Source organism: Podarcis tiliguerta (assembly GCF_965153285.1).
Source record: "Podarcis tiliguerta genome assembly, chromosome: 11".
Taxonomy (NCBI): Eukaryota; Metazoa; Chordata; class Lepidosauria; order Squamata; family Lacertidae; genus Podarcis; species Podarcis tiliguerta.
The window spans coordinates 53,492,535-53,513,033 of record NC_139544.1 but is presented as its reverse complement, the minus strand read 5'-3'; the positions used below and the strand labels follow the sequence as shown (position 1 = coordinate 53,513,033).

General features: G+C 45.5%; 1 protein-coding gene across 1 annotated transcript in view; it reads right to left on the bottom strand.

Annotated features, from left to right (window-relative positions):
- The window catches only part of SMAD7 (SMAD family member 7), a 106,955-nt gene extending 87,138 nt beyond the window's left edge, over positions 1 to 19,817 (bottom strand). The window contains exons 1-2 of the mRNA XM_083403011.1: positions 19,195 to 19,817; positions 11,511 to 11,601 (exon numbers count right to left, since the gene is read on the bottom strand). Coding sequence (XP_083259137.1) covers positions 11,511 to 11,601; positions 19,195 to 19,302 — 199 coding nt within the window. The 5' untranslated portion in view covers positions 19,303 to 19,817. The remainder of the gene's footprint in view (positions 1 to 11,510; positions 11,602 to 19,194) is intronic.
- Positions 19,818 to 20,499: the final 682 nt, after the last annotated feature.

Here is a 20,499-nt window from a genome sequence, read left to right as displayed (position 1 = left end):
TTTGGCCCACAAGAGTTTTGGGGTGGGCATACTGCTTCATTTCCAATCAGTGCATGTTCTGTAACTTCCTGCTGAAATTATTTAACTTTTTACACTGCAAATATTGGGAGGGAGGGTTTCCCCACTTTTATCGCTCTGTAGTGTTGGAGTTTACTTGCAGACAGCAGCAGGGCCAAGAGCGTTGGGCAGGGCGTACTTGGGGTCCCTTCTGCCTTTGGAAAAGAGCTGTATCGGCTCCCACCCACCCAAAAAACCCCACTTCTTCCTCTAGGGTTCCTTGTACCCTTGGCAAGGAGCTGTATCAGTGTGTTCCTTCCTCCCTGCCAAAAAGCAAGTTATCTCACATTTGATCTTGCTGCGATATAGATAGTGGTGGCATATCACCATGGGCATATGCATCATACATCCCATAGTCTCGAGCAGCCTACCTTTCATACTGCCTTGCCAGTTCTCACACTGCTCAGCTCCCAGCTTGTCTAATCCCACAACTTTACACGGATAGTTGGAGACACATTTCTGGGGCAACTGCGCTCCCAGCGGAGGCTGGTTGCACCAATTCCTTAGGTACGCCTCTGGCATTGGGGAAGCATCACAGAACAACTAACAAAGCAGAATGGTGTGTGGATGCTTCAGTATAGATCCTCCAGGGATGCGCTATGACGAGTTGCAGAATACACCCGTAAAAAAAAACCCACAACCCACCAGGGCCAAATAAGTGGATACAGTGGTACCTCAGGTTACATACGCTTCAGGTTACATACGCTTCAGGTTACACACTCCGCTAACCCAGAAACAGTGCTTCAGGTTAAGAACTTTGCTTCAGGATAAGAACAGAAATCGGGCTCCGGCAGCGCAGCAGCAGCAGGAGGCTGCATTAGCTGAAGTGGTGCTTCAGGTTAAGAACAGTTTCAGGTTACAACAGACCTCTGGAACGAATTAAATACTTAACCTGAGGTACCACTGTATTGTTGAGCTTTTATTTTGGGACTCTCCCAAGTTACCTCTCCACACGGCTTCAAACATTATGGATTTCTGAAACTGACAGTACTTTGGTGTAGGAAGAAGTGTGAAAACACTGTCATGTGTAGATTCAGAGAAACAGGCCTATGTGATGGCCTCCTCTGTACAGGGGGAAATAAAAAATTGATTGAGATTTTACCTCACAGGGTTGTTGTCATGGTAAAATGGGGAGGGGGAGAACCATGTATGCCACTTTGTGCTCCTTGGACAAAAGATGGAATATCAATGGTGGCGCTGTGGGTTAAAGCCTCAGCGCCTAGGACTTGCCGATCGAAAGGTTGGTGGTTTGAATCCCCGCGGCGGGGTGCGCTCCCGTTGTTCGGTCCCAGCGCCTGCCAACCTAGCAGTTCGAAAGCACTCTCAGGTGCAAGTAGATAAATAGGGACCGCTTACTAGCGGGAAGGTAAACGGCGTTTCTGCGTGCGGCTCTGGCTCGCCAGAGCAGCGATGTCACGCTGGCCACGTGACCCGGAAGTGTCTTCGGACAGCGCTGGCCCCCGGCCTCTTTGAGTGAGATGGGCGCACAACTCTAGAGTCTGTCAAGACTGGCCCGTACGGGCAGGGGTACCTTTACCTTTACCTTTAATAACTGAAAAGAGCAAGTTCTCAAGTCTTTTATCTAGCTTTGGTATTTTTTGTCCCCCCCCCCCCACTTGCTGCTGATTTGTTTTGTGACTGCTTTCTCTAGCTTTGCATTTGATTGCATGGTTCGTATTTCGATATATGCTGATGGTGCAGAATGCATAAATTAATAAATAATCCAGACGTGGCAACCAGAAGAGGGAATGAACGATTGCATTGCGGATGACTCCACGAATGAAGAAATGTCCCGGGTTCTGTTAAAATGCAGACTTGCGACTCAGTGCGCAACCTCTGAGGCAGGGGCAGCAGCAGCTGTGGCTCAGCTTCCTTGCGCCAGACATGTCTCGTATCGGCATCTCGGTTTCAGTTCCTGATTAGTAAAATGAGATCAGCAGCAGCCCTGAAAGAAATTGATCATCATATTGACCTACCTACGTTTACATGGATGTCGCAAGGGGTGTCGTATCTGAGAGCTGCTTTGCATACTTAATGGTTCCATGTAAATATTAAGAATTTGTATGATGTGCGGAGATTAGGCAGGGCAGGGCAAAGGAAAGCCTCTTTGCCTAAAGGAAAGATATGTAACCGTCTGATCCAGATATTGGAACAAATCATAAAAGGCTTTGCATGCACTCCTTTAACTGTGTAGTTGTTATTTCCGATTGATGAAGAATTTGGGACATTTTCGGAAGAACGGTGACCACAATCCTTAAACCCCCCTTCCCTGGAAGCCCCATTGAGTTCAATGAAACGAACAACTTCTGAGTAGATAGGGTTGCATTGTTAAGGAGGCTTTTTTTCTGACCAGGTGCCTTGTTAAGGAGGCTTTTTTTCTGACCAGGTGCCCATAGAACTGGGACTACTGGAATCAGGACTCCCAGGAAAACGGAGAGGGGCCAAAGGGCCCTTTCATTTTCTGAGCTTGAGTAAATACACCACTCAAATATTGTTCCCTGTGGAAATGAGGACTAGAAATTTTTATTAAAGCAGATGCTGAAGGAGATCACTACGAAATTTTATGCTGAATTATCATTGCTCTCTGTTTTGAATTATTGCAAAGTGTATTTTTAACATGAAGACAGGAGTGCCTGGTGTGCTCTGGTCCATGGGGTCACGAAGAGTCGGACACGACTAAACGACTAAACAACAACATTTTTAACATGGTATCTTGCTATGCTTTTTGCAGTGTAAGCCTCCTACGGATTATTTGCAGATGGGCAGCAGCATAAATAGTAAATAGGTGCACCCTGCTCTGTAGTGCATGCAGCAAAGACGAGGGTCTAAATTAACAACTGCGGAATCCGCTCAGTCTCTTGGGCTGCAGAACTTGCTTAGGAGTAAAAGCAACCCTGTTATGTACTGAGCTGAATCCTAGAACAATAGGATCCAGAATGCAGCAGTCTGATTGGTCCGCAGGAGCCACCCATTCCTGCTCCAGGTGGAAGTGAATCAGCGACCTGATTGGCCTGCAGGAGCAGCCCGGAATTCGCCAATCACGCGGGGCCCATCCTATAAATAATGTATATATAGCTAGACATTTTGGGGAAAGTTTCACTCATTGCTACTACAAGCTGAATAAAAAACATGAAATTCGCACTCGACTCCGAGTATATTTCAAACACTGAACTCAATGGAACATGTTTCTAAGTACACATCGTATAGTGTTGCCTTGTTGATCTCAAAACCACTGACTGCTAGAATTTTGTATAGGGGATGGTCTTGGATCAGGGACCTGGTATTCTCAGTGGGGCTTGTGTTACAGAATGAGCTGTTGAAAGTTGATGGGGCTCAAACCCCATAGTGGGTGTAACAGTCAAGAAGGCGAAAAAGGGAAGTGAGGTGCAGATGGGGCTCGTCAACCTTGGCACGGGAGCCCATCTAGGAAAAGGAAAACTCTGATCCTAAGCCTCTGCTGCCTTGCGAGATATCTTCGGGAGAAGGAAAGGCAAAGGAGTAAATCCCACACAAGTCCAGAGTGGAGTCCCTAAGATGGTTGGATGGCGCCTTGTATGCCTCCTTCCGGCAACTCCTGCAGCCAAGCTGGTGCCAAACACCAGCTGCTTCCCATTGGACCACATCAGCGAGGCTGAGAGGGGCGTCTTGTTGTCTGGGCAGCCCAGGGCCTGCAGACACACTGCCCAGGCTTGCGCCCCTGGGAGGCCACTTCGGTGCTGCTAACGCGGTGGTTTGACTTCACCACTGGAGGCGCATTCCACTGTCTCTTGAGACAGACAGATGCCAACATTTCACGGTTGGGAGCCGACTTAAATCAGATGCAACTGCTAATGTGAAAAGTTATGTCACAGTAAACCTGTCTGTCTGTGGGATGCCAAAAGCCTCTTCCTTGTTTGATTGTTTTTGCAGCAGCTGCTCTTTGAGAATGAATTGGTACCTTTGCCACGGAGTGGCAACAATTCAGCAGGTGCACCTGCCCACTTTCACTTCTGTTCAGTCCTTGAAAAATCATCCCCTGTTCAGCTCTACATGTTATGCATCCATTTCAGAATAAAGCTTGTGTCCATAAGAATGAATGAATGAATGAATGAATGAAAGCCACAACAATATCTAAAGGCCAATCCACACAACCAGACTTGAGCGTTTGGTCAAAGTGAGTGATCTGTGCAGTTTTGAAAACATGTGTTTGCTCCACCAGGTGCCTGGCTAAGAACTGAGTCCACATTACCTAAGATTCCACTCAGGTTGTGTACACATTACCATTTATCGTGGCTCCAGCGAGCTCATGCGGCTGAATCAAGTACACACGATGTTAATCCCAATTCCTATGTATCCTGTATTTCCTTGAGAAATAGTGCTGTTTGATGTGTTTCCCCTCAAATCAGCTCCCATCCGGTTTGAAAATTTAAGCTGCCGTTAAGTTGAGGTGTGTACATTTTGAAGATCAGTTGCACATGCTCAGATGACAGATCCCTTGAAGCAGAGTTGGGGAATGCAAGTACAAGGAACCAAGTCAGGCAATGTGCATTGATTGAAGAGATCCTCACCCCCTTGCTGACGTAACATAGGACTTGGAACACAGCAGAGGGAAATAAGCTTGTTGCATTTTTAACTGCTAAAGCGTACGTACCATTAGTCTGGCAGATGGTGAGAGCAAATGCACTTGGGTTGCAAGCAAGGTGCATGGTGAATGAGCACACAACCACTGCTGCCTGCATCAAATTAGCACAATCCAGAAGCCACAACTCATAACAATTGTGCCAAGTTTACGTTTTCAAGCTGAATTCAAAGTCCTGGTTTTGACCTTCACAGCCATAAGCAGCCTGGGCTCAGAGTGTATCAAGGATCTCTTCCTGTTGAGATCTACTGTTGATACCTACTCATAGAATCATAGAATCATAGAGTTGGAAGAGACCACAAGGGCCATCGAGTCCAACCCCCTGCCAAGCAGGAAACACCATCAGAGCACACCTGACATATGGTTGTCAAGCCTCTGCTTAAAGACCTCCAAAGAAGGAGACTCCACCACACTCCTTGGCAGCAAATTCCACTGTCAAACAGCTCTTTCTGTCAGGAAGTTCTTTCTAATGTTTAGGTGGAATCTTCTTTCTTGTAGTTTGGATCCATTGCTCCGTGTCCGCTTCTCTGGAGCAGCAGAAAACAACCTTTCTCCTTCCTCTATGTGAGTACGAGCAACACAACAGGGCCTTTTTTGTTCGGGTGTCAAGAATGTCAAACGTTCTCCTAAGGGACTCGCCTCTGGCCTATCATGCACACATTCCAGCAGAGAACTAAGACATTTTCGCTGTCATTTTGGGGGTGCTCCGTTTTAATGATGACACCTGCTACTTTAAATGTGGTTGCAGAATATTTAATTCCTAACATTGTTTAATTTCTAACAAGTTTAATTTCTAACATTGTCCATTTGTGCTTTTTGTTTTACTTGCTTTAAAAAAAAAAGATTTGTTTGTTTGCCACTGGAAAAGGCAGGATTTAAGTACTTGAAATAATGCACATTTCTGGGTTTCGGTGAATTTATAAACTTGCAAGGAGAACAAATTTACCTGTGTTGGCCTCAAGCCAGAAAAGGCTACTTGGTTAACACCCTTACGCTTGCAAAAAGGAGTTATTGGATCATTAACAGCCATAAGCAGACGGGATGTAAGCGCAAGGAAGCACATTACGGCATTTCTTCACATTGCACAAGCTTGTCATGTCACAAAGATTTTCACCTCCCCTTCCACCCCCACCTGAGAAATTAAGATTCTCAGACAATGTGAAAACCCCTAATGAATTTCTTGTTAATGAATGGAGGTGCTGAAATCATGACAATAAAAGGCATGCAGTGTATCAGTCACCGATGGTGCATTTATAAAACAGGAGTGAGGAGTTTGTGGGGAGATAAAAAGCACATCTGCTATGTGCTAATTAATCAAGCTGATTAAGACTCAATTTGCAGGGTATCTAGGCAGAGCACCGGCTCCTGAAAACCAGCTTCCGTGCAACTGGCCTCTTAAGTGCAGCAATCTCATAAAAGCACCAATCAATGTGTTTGTGCGTGTGCACATGTGTGTGTGTCTGGTGCGGGGTATTTGGCAACATTATCTGCCAGGCCGTGGTCCTATGGAGGTGTGAGGTTGGAATGGGGGGAAAAATTTAAACTGCTATTGGGAGTGGGAGACTAAAGACGAAATGGTGAAGGTGGCAATGATTAAATGGGCTATCTTATTAAGGAAAAATTACAAAAGACGATGTTTTGGTGGTACCTGACACCCAGCAAACTGGTAAAAATGCACCGAAAAGGGTCTAATCTATGCTGGAAGTGCCACAAGGTAGAGGAAACCCTAATCCATATATGGTGGTCATGTAAATATACTAGCGAATACTGGGAGATGATGATTCATACAGAATTAGAAAAGATCCTTAAGATCACATTTACCAAAAGACCTGAGGAATTTCTGTTAAGGATAACAAGTGATGGTATTCCGAAAGATGCACACAATCTCTTTTTTTAAACGCAACCGCTGCAGCTAGAGTAGTATATGCAAAAAAAAAAAAAAAAAAGATATACCCATGAAATTTGGCAGAATAAATTGATAGAATACACAGAATTAGTAACTATGACCGTGAAACTAAGAAATAAGAATGAGTCACGGATAAGAGACGAGTAGAAGTGCTTTTAAGAGTATCTTAGAAAGTATAATAGTCAATTTAACCTACAAGTAGGAATGAACATATGAGCAGCAGATAACATTAAATAAAAGATGATTTGAGACGAAAATGGGTGGAATAATAAATCATAAAGCCGACAAAAGACTGCCTAGAATGCCATGGAGAGGTGGACTGGGAAGTTGGAAGGTAAGAGATAACGATGAATGCTGTATGATGTATATGTAAGTTGTAAAGATGCATAAACCAAATAATAAAAAAGGAAAAAGAAATATGTGACCCACAACAACCAGTCATTGCTGCTCCTAGCAGCCCACAAGGCTGACCATTTGCTAAGGCCTACCAAATAAGATTACCAAGATCGGCTGAATCTGATTTTCTGACCCGGCTGTGTCTCATGTTATGCAACAGCGAGAGGCTCTCACTTTGAGCGGAGATGGGCTTTGGGAAGGTCATACACAGCGTGCATAGCCTCCGATCTAGCCAAGCCACGTGCAAAGGGAGAGCACGGTCCAGAAGGCTTGTTTCTGGGGAGGTTCTTCTACAAAGATGGCTTGCTCTTCCTGATCAGTTATTTGGATATTGAACGAGCCCCTTTCAACATGCTCACATGCGCCCAGTGGCGTAGCGTGGGTTGTCAGCACCCGGGGCAAGGCAAGTAATTTGCGCCCCCTAACCCGGGGCAAGGCAAGTAATTTGCGCCCCCCCCCGCTGCACTGTCCCCAGATAGTCCCTCGCTCTCTCTCCGCACCGCACCACACGCCTGGCACCCTCCCCTCCACAGTGGGCGGCGACCCGGCGGCTCGGATCAGATTCGCACAGCCAGTGAGAGAGAGTGAGTGAGCCAGGTAAGGGCAGAGAGCTGCGAGTGCGAGCGCCCCCTCCAGATGTTGCGCCCGGTGCGGCCGGCCCCCCCTGCACCCCCCACGCTACGCCACTGCATGCGCCTCTTCTGTTCTGAAGAACTACTCTCTGTGAGTGCGTGGAATAGTGGCTGATATAGGTGCCTTCCCGCCCCCCGCCCCACATCGGTGGAGACAGTTCATAGGAGGGCACACCTGCGCTATTTTGTGGTTCTGCCTCGTTTTCTGCTCTTTCTGGTGTGGCAGCCATCTTGCAATATGCTGTGACCCCACTCCAGTCATTTTGTATTATGGCTTAACAACAACAACAACTTATTATTTGTACCCCGCCCACCTGGTTGGGTTTCCCCAGCCACTCTGGGCAGCTTCCAACAGAGATTAAAAATACATTGAAACATCAGTCATTAAAAACTTCCCTAAACAGGGCTGCCTTCAGATGTCTTCTAAACGTTAGGTCGTTGTTTATCTCTTTGACATCTGATGGGAGGGCGTTCCACAGGGCAGGTGCCACTACCAAGAAGGCTCTCTGCCTGGTTCCCTGTAACTTGGCTTGTCACAGTGAGGGAACCACCAGAAGGACCTCAGTGTCCGGGCAGAACGATGGGAGTGGAGACGCTCCTTCAGGTATACTGGGCCAAGGCTGTTTAGGGCTTTAAAGGTCAACACCAACACTTTTAATTGTGCTCGGAAACGTACTGGGAGCCAATGTAGGTCTTTCAAAACCTGGGTTATGTGGTCTCGGCGGCCACCCCCAGTCACCAGTCTAGCTGCCACATTCCGGATTAGTTGTAGTTTCCGGGTCACACCTTCAAAGGTAGCCCCACGCAGAGCGCATTGCAGTAGTCCAAGCGGGAGATAACTAGAGCATGCACCACGCTGGCGAGACAGACATGGCAACCGTTAAGTGACCGGCACCCACCAGGCTTTCTCCAAATTCCCAAATGCGCCCACTGGCCCAGAAAGATTGCTGACCCTCAGCTGTGCCATCACAAAGGGCATTGGATGTGCTCTGACTTTGTAGGAGGCCCTACTGGGTCAGAAAGAGAGACAGCCAACTGAAGGCATCTTGCCTGGAGGCCCATAACAAATGTGGCATGGAGCCTGACCACAGGGAGATGGGAGTTTGTTTGTTTGTTGCACCATGTCGATAACATGTAAATTGGGCCTCTTATTCACACTCAGACACACACACACACACACACACACACACACACACAAGAGTGCCCTTGCTGTGCAGTCCGGCAAGCCTCTCGTCTTGAGCCAGCATTTGTAAAACGATATTTCTATATTTACTTAAACATCTATTTAAAGAGGAATCCTTCATAATTACTCACCCACAGATAGATGACACTGTTTTGGCTGTGTTTATTTAGTTTCTATTAGCGATTGGCAAAAAGTCTACTGTGGCTTTAAAGCAGCTCTAGATGAATGACCCCTTGATCATAAAATAAGGTACGCTGCCTTCTTATTTTTTTTTTCTTTTTAGTCCTTGTGGGAAACGGATGGCAGAAAGACATATATCAATGTCTCCTCCTATCATTTCCAGATAAAAATACAAAAATCCAATAAATTCTAATGGGACTGGCTTAAGAGGCAAATTCTCAGAAGGACAGAGTGGTATTTTAAGTATCCTAACACTTTGGGGGTCATACCAGACTGCAGAGGGACAATATGCAGAAGTTCAATTAAGTGATCTTAAATATACACCCTTAGTTGAATGCCCAGGCCCCATTTCTGACACAGTGGGTTACCACCACAAGTATTGTTTACACCTGTTCAAAGTATGCATACAGGACCAGTCACCATGACAGCTATTAGCAGAAGCTATAACTAGCCTGACTTTCATTTTGTTGGGCAATTTTTTTTTATTAAAAAAAAGAAAGAAATGAATTTGATGGGATTTGGACTGGGCAAATACGCAAACTTTGCATTACCTGAATGTCTTTCTAGGAGATTCCTATTTATATATATATTCTTCAAAAAAATCTAATTGTAAATCCCATTTTATAGCACTCCAAGTTTGCCTGTGTGGGATGCAACCCTATCGTTTGGATAATCTAACGCTGTGGGCCAGACAGGTTTAAACCTTCTGTTGTGAAGTTTGGCTCAATCAGGGTTGGCTAAACTATTGTTTGACTACAACACCCATCATCCCTGACGACTGACCATGCGGGCTAAGGCTGATGGGAGTTGGGAATCCCAACATCATCTCAAGGGCCACATGTTGCCCACCCCTGGGTTCAATCCACTGGAGAGGGTGGTTCAATATGTATGATTAATAAAACAAAATAAAAACCTCCTAAGGTTAAGACTTATTGGAATGTGTTAACTTATACCACAGCTAGACTGGAGTTGTTTGGAGAATCTCTCCCCATAACACAAAAGATAGTTTGGAACTATGACATAGCAGCTTAATTGGCTGAGCACTGGACCATTTAGATCAGTATTATCTAGCTGCTACCCAAGAGATGGTAGGGAGTTAACACGCAGTCATCTGCAGGCAGAACACATGAGCCATCACAGAGTTATGGCCAGACCCAAAAGGCTTGTTTTGTTCCCAAGCCAATTTACTGAGTATCCTGGGAGATGCCTCATAATCTTCCGTAACGGCCGGGGGTTCGCTTAACAATTCGCCTAGGGGTCCTCGTGTGTCTTGTGGCGAAATGTTTCACAAAAGTACAGGCACTTCCCCACTCCCTGGTTTGTGCGGGGGTTACGTTCCAAGTCACTATGCGTGTTGGCAAAATTGTGCATAACTGAAACCCATCGAAAAAGCCGGCAAACATCTGCACTATATTTAAAGCACTGTTGTAAGACTTTTTAAGAGTCATGGCTTCCCCCCAAATAATCCTGCAAGCTATAGTTTGTTCAAGATCTCCTAACAATTCCCAGCACTCTGATGAAAATACAGTTCTCAGGATTCTTGGGGGAAGTCGCGATTCGTGAAGTGGTATATAATAGTGCTTTAAAGGCATAGTGTGGATGTGACCTTCATTATTACAATCACCAGCAGAACATCACCCTCCGTGCATTTATCGCAGTATAGATTTCACTTCTTCCAGCCACTGACCTCTCTTGGCTTAGCTTCTCGACAGGCCACCTGTTTTCTTGCAGAAGAGCAAAAGAGGCTAATCCAAGTGTGTATGCAGTAAACCCATTTGTAACATAAAAAATGTTGTTCCTCTCAATCTGGAATGATCCATGCTCATCCTCAACACGCTAGATCATGCCACTCATAAGGGTAGATGTGGTAACTTCACAACATATCTGAAAACCCTTCCTTTCATTAAGTTATCCATGCATTTTCCTCCCGACTTGAGAAATTAAGAAGGAAGTACCTATTACAGGTCTTGGTAGAGTGCCAGTTGGACAGGTCTGGATAATCACCCTCCTGGTGGCTGGCACCACATACATCTGTTCTCAAACTGCGGGATAGCACAGAATCAACCTGCAACGAGCTTTTATTTTCTGAATGATACGGGTTTCTCAAGAAGCAGCTTTTCAGGAGCGAGTTTTTTTGTAACAGATCTAAACTATGAGTGGACTACGTAGGGGGGGAAAACCCAAACACTCTAGCGTCCATTGCTTATAGAATAAAATGTGAGTTGGCAGCCTATGTTCTTCTTTGGCATGTGGGAATGTCCCTTTGACAACTGTGAAGCTGTTGTCAACAGACTCTTGAAGTCCTGGAAGACCATCACAGTCAACAACGTCATATTTGCTGTTGAAAGACCAGGTGTTAAGAGTGGGCACACTTTTGAGAACTGCCCTCTTGGCATCTGCCACATCCTCTTTGAACACCAGGGCCCAAAGGATGCCTGCTCTTCCAACTGCCCCGCAACTACTACTTATAACAAGAAGGCCCAAAGCGCTCCTGGGGCAAAATTAGAATAGCAAGAAGTAGCATCACACTCAACTCACCTGATTTTCTGGATGATGATGGCTGTGTGTTCTTGAGCATGGCTGTTGACTTAGAATCACTGGCGGCGGCAGCAACTGCAGCAGAGGCCTTCTGTGCAAAAGATTATATTTTAGTTTCCTCTTGTGTTGCTTTGAATGTACATTTTGTATTTTTAAAATTCTTTTTATTGAACGATTTTCATGGATAACAAAGGTACATAAAACATCTCTGTTTTCAGTTCAGAGTCCTATCCGTAGGTTACATCTGGTATGGGACGATGCTATCACAGGCATTGTGAGGTTGTGGGGGGAGAGTTTTATTTTGGGGTGCTTTATTTGATGCTTTGTAAACTTCTTTGATATTTTTGTTCTTAAAAAATATAAAGTGTTATAGAAACGAAATGAAAAATTATGTTGCAAGGAGAAAAAGACAACAATGGCGCCGGCAGAAAGAAAGAACAAGCGTTTGCGGCGATTACGACTGCGTCCCTTCCCCAATGGAGTCTACAAAACTGTAGCCATAAATCTGCGTTACCTAAATCTTGTGTCATGGCTTGGTCTGCAACACGACGCAGGGGACATGCACACAACACAGATCCGCCACATCTGTGGCAACATGAAAGAGCAAAGAAAGTGAAGCAATAACTATTTGAATGGGAAATGCTCCAAATGAAACAGCACCCTGGTAGTGTTATTCAAATAGATTAAGAAAGAACAGAAAAATAAGCAAGGCTTTAGCATGCAAAACACAGCCTTAATTCCTGCAACAGCCGGTGACAAATTGAGAGTCACCCGTAAATCACTGCAGAGTATCTTGTGAGATTCGATCTCGGGCCAAGATGTAAGGCAGCCAGGGCGTGCTTGTGAAATGGGACCAGCCCATTTGATATCGTTGCATTTATATATCAGTCATCGGTGGAGGGAGTGCAAAGGACTTGCAAAGAGGAAGGAGGGGAACCTCTGGGGCTTTACTTTTCGCTTCTGAAGAGGGAACAGAATCCCAGGCCTTTCCTGATATGCCCTGGTTGCTAGCCGTGTTCTTAGGAAGTCAAGAGGCCACAGGTTCTGTCCCGGCTGTAAATAAATCGGATTGCATTTTGGCAGGGCGAAGCCCGTTTTAAATTTAAAAGGCACAGGACTGAGGAGGAGGAGTGGACCTTTTTGCTATAGAGATGTATCAGGGCCCCATGTGCCTGCGCCAACCTCTATATCCCATTCCCGTCATCACCCTCAGCCGCTTTGGGCTGCTGCTAAGACCCGGCATTTGCGACATGTGCCTCTCCTTCCAGTCTGCTGCTGGAACAGCGGCATGTTCTTGGAACAGAGCGGGGATAATGGAAGTTCCGTCCTCAAACAGCTTTGAATATGTCATCATTTGCCTCGAGCCCCTGCGCTTGGCACCATATCACTTTCCACATCAGATTCGGTAAGCCTTGACCACTTCCAAAGGGGACAATTAACAGTGACATCCCAGCGGTGTCTACTCAGAAGTAAGCTTCACTCTGCTCAACACGGCCCGCTCCAATGTAAGTGCATGTAGGAGCCTGAACTGGTTTGCACCTATCCTGCACCCAAGCATCTGACCAACGCAGCTTACGGATGCCCAAACTGCTCATGCGATCAGGTGATCAACCAGCTAATGGGCAGGGCCTTCAAAGCCCCTTTTGGGTCCGTGGTACAGAGGTCCCACACTTAGCCCTATCAGAAGGCCACCGTACCCTGATAAAACGTACTTGGTTCTTTAAGCCCTTTGAAAACCAATGTAGCAAATGGGGTTGGGGATGTAAGTCAAAATAGAATTTTAGAGAAAGCCTGCGCCATTTATGAGCCACGAAGCCAAATGGAATCCATTGGGGTCAGGCATGGATTCACTAGAGATTCCATAAACTGTATGGATTCACCATCAGGTTGAGTAACAGGAGTCACAAGCTGCACAGACCTGCGGCCTTTACGTCAGGTTTCCATTTTCATTTTGGAACCATTCACCGTTAACCTTTTACGTACACACGCAAAAAGCTTTTATGTGTACAGTACATGGGGAAAAGATATCAGGCAGTATCCAGTGCACTCGTTCTGCTGGGGCATTATTTCTTAGCCTTTTCTAACCCATGCCCCCTTTCAGCCAACAGAAAAATCCCATACTCTTCCCATACTTTTAACGTCAAATAATAATTTTGGGATAAGTAAATCTAAGTATTTATATTCCAATATATATATGCAAATTTTCAAAAAAACCCTCACCCACATGAAATTTCAAAAAGGCGCCTTCAATTATTATTAATGTGATGAGCCGTGCTTGCCACATCTCAGGTCACTTTCAACAGCCAGTCTGTCGCACCGCTTTGCTTTAATAGCCACAAGAGCAGAAACACCAGCTTTGCAATGCCATACAGATGGTATAATGATGAACAGAGCTGATGGAACAAGAAGAGATTCCCCCATCTGGGATGGATATATGGGGAAAAGGCATTTCAACAAATATACAGCGGTTTGCCAGAGGGCTGGTTAATGGGAAAGTTTTTTCCTGAATGTAGAAAGCTTGCAAATTGCTTACGTAGTGGTTGATGAGATTCTGGCTCTCTCCAAACTGCTCTTTTTTTTGCAGGTGCATTCTGCAACATGATGCAAATAGTTTTGGACTTACACCAGACCACCCGTCCAACATTCTGCATTATTAGTTGTGTGATGTTTCCACCGTGTCACCATATTCTTGCTGTCTGCAGGGGCACTCTCAAAATACAGTGCAGCAGAAGGAGGAAAAAAATTAACTGGAACTGATGCACATAGAGACCTAAGAAGTTACAGGTTTTCAGCATTACTTCAGGGTAATACACTGATTGGAAATATGTTCAAATCAAAACCTCTACAGTCTTGAATAGTAATGAAAGCAGGATCTCATATAACCGCCCCAATACCATCATGAGCACAAATCATCATAAACGCACAACAAAAAAAAAGGAAGTCTGCAAGGGTCCTGTGGTGTCGAGTCGCCTCAGTATAATGTATTGTCTCACACAGTTGTGTAGCAGTTAGAGAACACTCTGCTCGAACTTTCTTCTTTCAGTGATCACAAAATTACCCTGTCCGGCTGGAACATATGATATCCACCATAGCAGATCACAGTGTTTGTACTTTTGTTGGTCCCACACAATGAAAGACACAAAATAGGTAACATGATATTTTTGCTAACAGAGATGAGGCTTGATAGTAGGTGAGAAAGGGTTGTGTAACTGTGTTCGTTTCCTTTGATATATTTTCTTCCCTCCCGCCTTCCCCCCTGGCCCGGGAAGAAAAGAAATAATTCTATACTTCTCTGTGTCTCTTTTTAATTTGGGGCCAAGGATTTAACAGCTTGTGAGAGCACCAATTCAGAGACAACAATAATGTTACATTTCCTGGCACTGAAAAGAACCCCCTGCCTCTTATAAGTCACTTCAGGATGGCCCGATGATGGAACTTCCATTGTATCTGTGAACACATCCAAACGGAGAACGGCCAGTTCACAAGGAAGTTGGTGCTTCAGAAAGGAAAGATGTTTCTTCACAATGAAAATACTGCCAAGTGGAATTTCAGAATATAGGCATCAGGGCCATGTAAAGAAATGGAGCCTTTAATCGATGCTGCAACGCTTTCCAAGATAGGTGTTTCAGCAGATTCTGCTGAAAGGTAAGCTTCCATGTTACCAGATGGAAGAAAATTTTACAGCTTTTGCCAGCCAAGTGACATCCACTTGCATTATATATTTTGGAAAGTTGTGTGTTTATTCGTTCATTTGTACACCTATTAAGATAGCAAAACCAACTTTTTTTGTGATGGTTCCTGAGATCAAGGAGCCGTTTTTTGTCTGAGTTCGGATATAGCAGGACACCATTTTGAATAAAGATGGTGGTGGAATGAACTTGATCAAAACTGACCTTAGCCACTGATTTAAACACTGCACTGATTTGTTCGTTTCTTGGAATTCCTGAGCAACTCTGGGGACGAGGCCTCCTGCACATAGACTGGCTACATATGTGTTCTAGTCATGACAAAGAGGTACAATTTCTAGATATTCCATTTGACTGTGCCCAAGAGCAATTAGCCATGGCAGAAACCCTGGACCTAATCTTGAGTGGTGCTCAGAACCTGCTGCAAGATGTAGGTGTTGTCAAGTCAAATATGAGAGCAATGACCATGGTGGTATTAAACTAAACATTTTGTTGTTGTTGTTGTTTAGTCGTGTCTGACTCTTCGTGACCCCATGGACCAGAGCACGCCAGACACTCCTGTCTTCCACTGCCTCTCGCAGTTTGGTCCAACTCATGCTGGTAGCTTCGAGAACACTATCCAACCATCTTGACCTCTCTCGTCCCCTTCTCCTTGTGCCCTGATCTTTCCCAACATCAGGGTCTTTTCCAAGGAGTCTTCTCTTCTCATGAGGTGGCCAAAGTATTGGAGCCTCAGCTTCAGGATCTGTCCTTCCAGTGAGCACTCAGGGCTGATTTCCTTAAGAATGATAGGTTTGATCTTCTTGCAGTCCATGGGACTCTCAAGAGTCTCCTCCAGCACCATAATTCAAAAGCATCAATTCTTCGGCAAGCAGCCTTCTTTATGGTCCAGCTCTCACTTCCGTACATCAGCACTGGGAAAACCATACATGTAAACAAACGACCAATCACCAAGAAAACCCAACATGGCCACATTTGACTTCAAAAGAGCAAACTTTCCCCAAAGGAGGAGATTGGTAAAAAGAAAGTTTCTTCTGTAGAGAAGAAGCCGGTCTTTCAGATATTTGGAGCCCAAGTCATTATGTGCTTTAAACACTAACATGAGCACCTTGAATTGGGCCTGGAAACGAACTGTTGCTCATCATTCTTCTGCAGGCATTTGGGCCAGTCCTTCTGGTGGAAGCTGAGAGGGCCTCTGTAAGTGCTGCCATCAGAAGTGGCACCAAAATAGATAAATAGTGCAGGCCCAAAAGTAGCTTTAAGGGGAACTGATATCTGCATTGGATCTCATTTTCCTAAAAATAACACCTTACTGATTGCTGGGTTGCCCTCGGGGAACGGACACAAACAGAGCTCCTGCTTGTCGCCTTCCAAGAAATGTTTGTTTCTTTGTAGATGGGCAACAAAATCTTTGTGACACTGGAATGGTGCCTCGGATCATCTTACCCGAAGCCAGGATTTGGAAATTATATTTATGGCTAAACTCAAAGCTGCTCCAAAAAACCTCTTTAGCAAAACCAGCTAAAGAGGGAGAAGGCAAGTGTTAAGAATTATTAATGTTATTATTTTTACGTGTGTCAGCAGGAAAGACTTTAGATAAGCTGAAAGTCCACTTCTGTCCTTAAAGGTATTCTTGGGATGCTGGTATTTTAACCATATGAATACAGTAATATAAGAAGTCCACCCCACAGCTGGAGCATTGTAAATCCTGCCCCAATGAATAATCAAGGGAGGCATTTAAAGCATTTACAAGACAGTGGCTGAAGTCCAGCATATGCATATGCAAGGGGATGAACAGGCATGTGAAGGACCCCCATGATGTCCTTTTTATTGTGTATTTATGATGGTTTCGGGCAGTTATATCTGATCCTGCTTTCAGTACTTGTTTATGCCTGCAAAGGTTTCTGGGCAGACGTACCACTTCATTTCCAATAAGTGTGCGTCCCATAACTTGCTTATGATCATCTACAAACTTTTCTTGGCCACAAATGTCCCACTTTAGTTGTGCTATAGAGCAAGAATACCCCTATAGACATCAATAATGTGGTATGGAAAACTATAGTTAATTCACCTAGGAAGTCTTTGATTGCGGCACGCCATGAAAATAAGAGAGAAGGTGTGGTTTGAGCAGGCCTAGGTCTCGTGTATATCGAACTCAAGGTACCGTATTTTTCGCTCTATAAGATGCACCAGACCACAAGACGCACCTAGTTTTTGGAGGAGGAAAATAAGAAAAAAATATTCTGAATCTCAGAAGCCAGAACAGCAAGAGGGGATCGCTGCGCAGTGAAAGCAGCAATCCCTCTTGCTGTTCTGGCTTTTGGGATAGCTGCGCAGCCTGCATTCGCTCCATAAGACGCACACACATTTCCCCTTACTTTTTAGGAGGGAAAAAGTGAGTCTTATAGAGCAAAAAATACGGTAAGTTAATGTCTGAACGGGGTTATCAGCTAGGATAAACATAACCTTTGGCTCTTACTTGAGCCAAACAACACAAGCAGATCCTATACCCTCCAACTTATTGAGTACCAAAACTGGGAATGTGCATCTTTCCATCTGTGCTCCCAAATCACATGACCCATGCAATATCACAAAGTCTGAAAAATGTGCTGTTATTGGGGCCGTGCTCTAACAGCTCCAAAAAAAGGATTGTTTGGGGATGCCACACGAGATGATGGCCCCCCCCACAAGCACATTTTTTCAGGGCAAGATCTCAGTGCGAAATCATGCGATATCACAGCAGCCAAACTGGTTGCATTGCTCTTGCAGAGAAAAATGGGATGTCCCTTTTTTTCTGGGACACTTGTGGGGTATGAGATTCAGCATAACTACTTGGCATCTGAGGGCAGGTGGCAGGGTTCCTGCAGGACTCACCAATAGGCTGACACTGACTCTTGGTAGTCCACATTGGGCAGCTGGGACTGTGAACTTCAATTTTAATTTCCCACGATGCCCTGGGGGGCCCCAAATCAGGCGCAATGGGGCATTATGAAAAACTAAAACCGGAAGTTGCCCTTGGTGTGTTGCTGCCACCACCAACACGAGGAAAGTCTCGTGCGAGATCACCAGAGACCACTTTGGCCAGATGCCCCTCAAACATGGAGCTGACCCCGAAGACAAACTTTGCAGAAGTTGCCCTACAAGTCAATTCAGTTAAGAAATCACAAGCAAAGCAAAATAAAAATGAACCAGTGCCTCCAGAATTCCTCATCAGGCTACTGTAGGGTGGCCATACATCTGGAATTTCCCGGACATATGTGGAATACCGCAGTGTCCTGGCGGAAATCAGCAAAATGTCCAGGAAAATCCAGGCGCATGGCAAACCAGGTCGGCAGCGTTGTTTTTGCTGATTTTCCTTAAAGACAGCTCAAAAACATCAATTTTGTGTGTGTGTGTGATTTTGCCAAAAAAGCTCATCAATTTTTCTGTCCGGATTTTTGCTGCTCGGAATACGGCAACCCTAGGCTACTGAAAAAAGCCAACTGGCATTTACTTTGTTTTTATTTACTAGCAACGGCACACTTTTAAAAGGCCCTGCAGGAACCCTGCAGGTAGCCAGAGAGACAGGAAGCTGCCATGGGACTGTTGGACTCATCTAGCCCCACATTGTCTACACCAGGGGTCAGCAAACTTTTTCAGCAGGGGGCCGGTCCACTGTCCTTCAGACCTTGTGGGGTGCCAGACTATATCTTTTTTTTGCGGGGGGGGGGGGAATGAACCAATTCCTATGCCCTACGAATAACCCAGACATGCATTTTAAATAAAAGCACACATTCTACTCATGTAAAAACACCAGGCAGGGTCCACGAATAACCCCGAGATGCATTTTAAATAAAAGGACACATTCTACTCACGTAAAAAAAAGAATAATTCCCAGACCATCCATGGGCCAGATTTAGAAGGCAATTGGGCCGGATCCGGCCCCCGGGCCTTAATTTGCCTACCCATGGTCTACTCTGACCGGCAGCAGCTCTTCAAGATTTGAGGCAAGACCGTACCTGGAGATGCTGGGGGTTGAACCGGCGGCCTTCTGCTTGCAATCCTGTTGAGAATTTGGGGCTTGGATCATCCAGCTTCTTTTCATGGGCACTCGAGGGTGCTGTCATGTCAGGGGCCCCAGTGAGGCGAAGACGAAAGCCTTCCCTAAACTGCTCAGCAGCGATAGCGGGGCTGCGGGTGCCCAAAGCAGCCAGAGACTCAGTCTAGGCCCAAACACGACCCAGGAGCGGAGTAAGGCAGCAGTCCAAGGTCCGTGGCACAGGCAAAGGGCACAACACGCAAGGCAGGCCGGAGGCTTGTACTCGGGAACTAGGCCCAAGGGCCCTGAGGCCTAGGAATCGCATTGCTCAAGAGGGAGGCCTTCTATGTGCTGGCTTCTGAAACCGCAGCTGCAGACAGTGAAGGAGTATCAAGCCTTGCTTACTCACAAGTAGACCTCTTGGCCTAGGAGGCAGCTATGTGGCTGGAGCCAGCTCATAGGAAATACTGAGCTCGATGGACGCAATGGCCTGACTAAGGTAAGGCAGAGTCTTTTTATTCGTTTTTGTAGATGGACGTGAGGGGCAGGTGGGGCTCGTCAATATGGGAAGGTAGCTCATCCAGGAGAAAGAAAACTCTGGTACTATACTTCTGCTGCCTTGTGGGATTTCTTCAAGAAAAGCCTAAGGAGTAAACCCAGTGCTTTTTTTTCTTTAAAAAAAATGTTTAGGGGTACTGTCATTCTGTCTGAGAATCAGGAAACACCGCGACAGGAAATGAGGCTGCCATCAGGGTTAGCAATGGAACTGACGAATCACCGTGCTAAAAAATAATTATTTTAATTTTAAAAATTTTCTCCCATTAGATACACAAAATGTTTAGGGGTATGCATACCCCTGCGTCCCCCCAGAAAAAAATCACTGAGTAAACCCTACACAAATCCAAAGTGGAGTCCCTAAGAGGGTTGAATGGCGGCTTGCACACCTTTTTCCAACAACTCCTACAGCCAAGCTGGTGCCAAATGTATCGCTCTTTTCCTTTGAACCACATCAGCCAGGCGGGGTGTGTGTGTGTGTGTGTGTGTGTGTGTGTCTGTGTGTGTCTGTGTGTGTGAGTGTCTTGTCACCTGGAAAGCCCAGGACTTCCATACATGCTGTCCAGGCTTGCGCCCTGGGGAGATTACTTCGGTGCTGCAAACACAACAGTTTGACTTCCACCTTCATAGTTGCACTCCACTCTCTCTTGAGACAGACGGATGCCAACATCAAAAATGTAATATCACTTAGGCCTGCTGTGATTGATAGTTCCTAACTTGAATGAAGAAC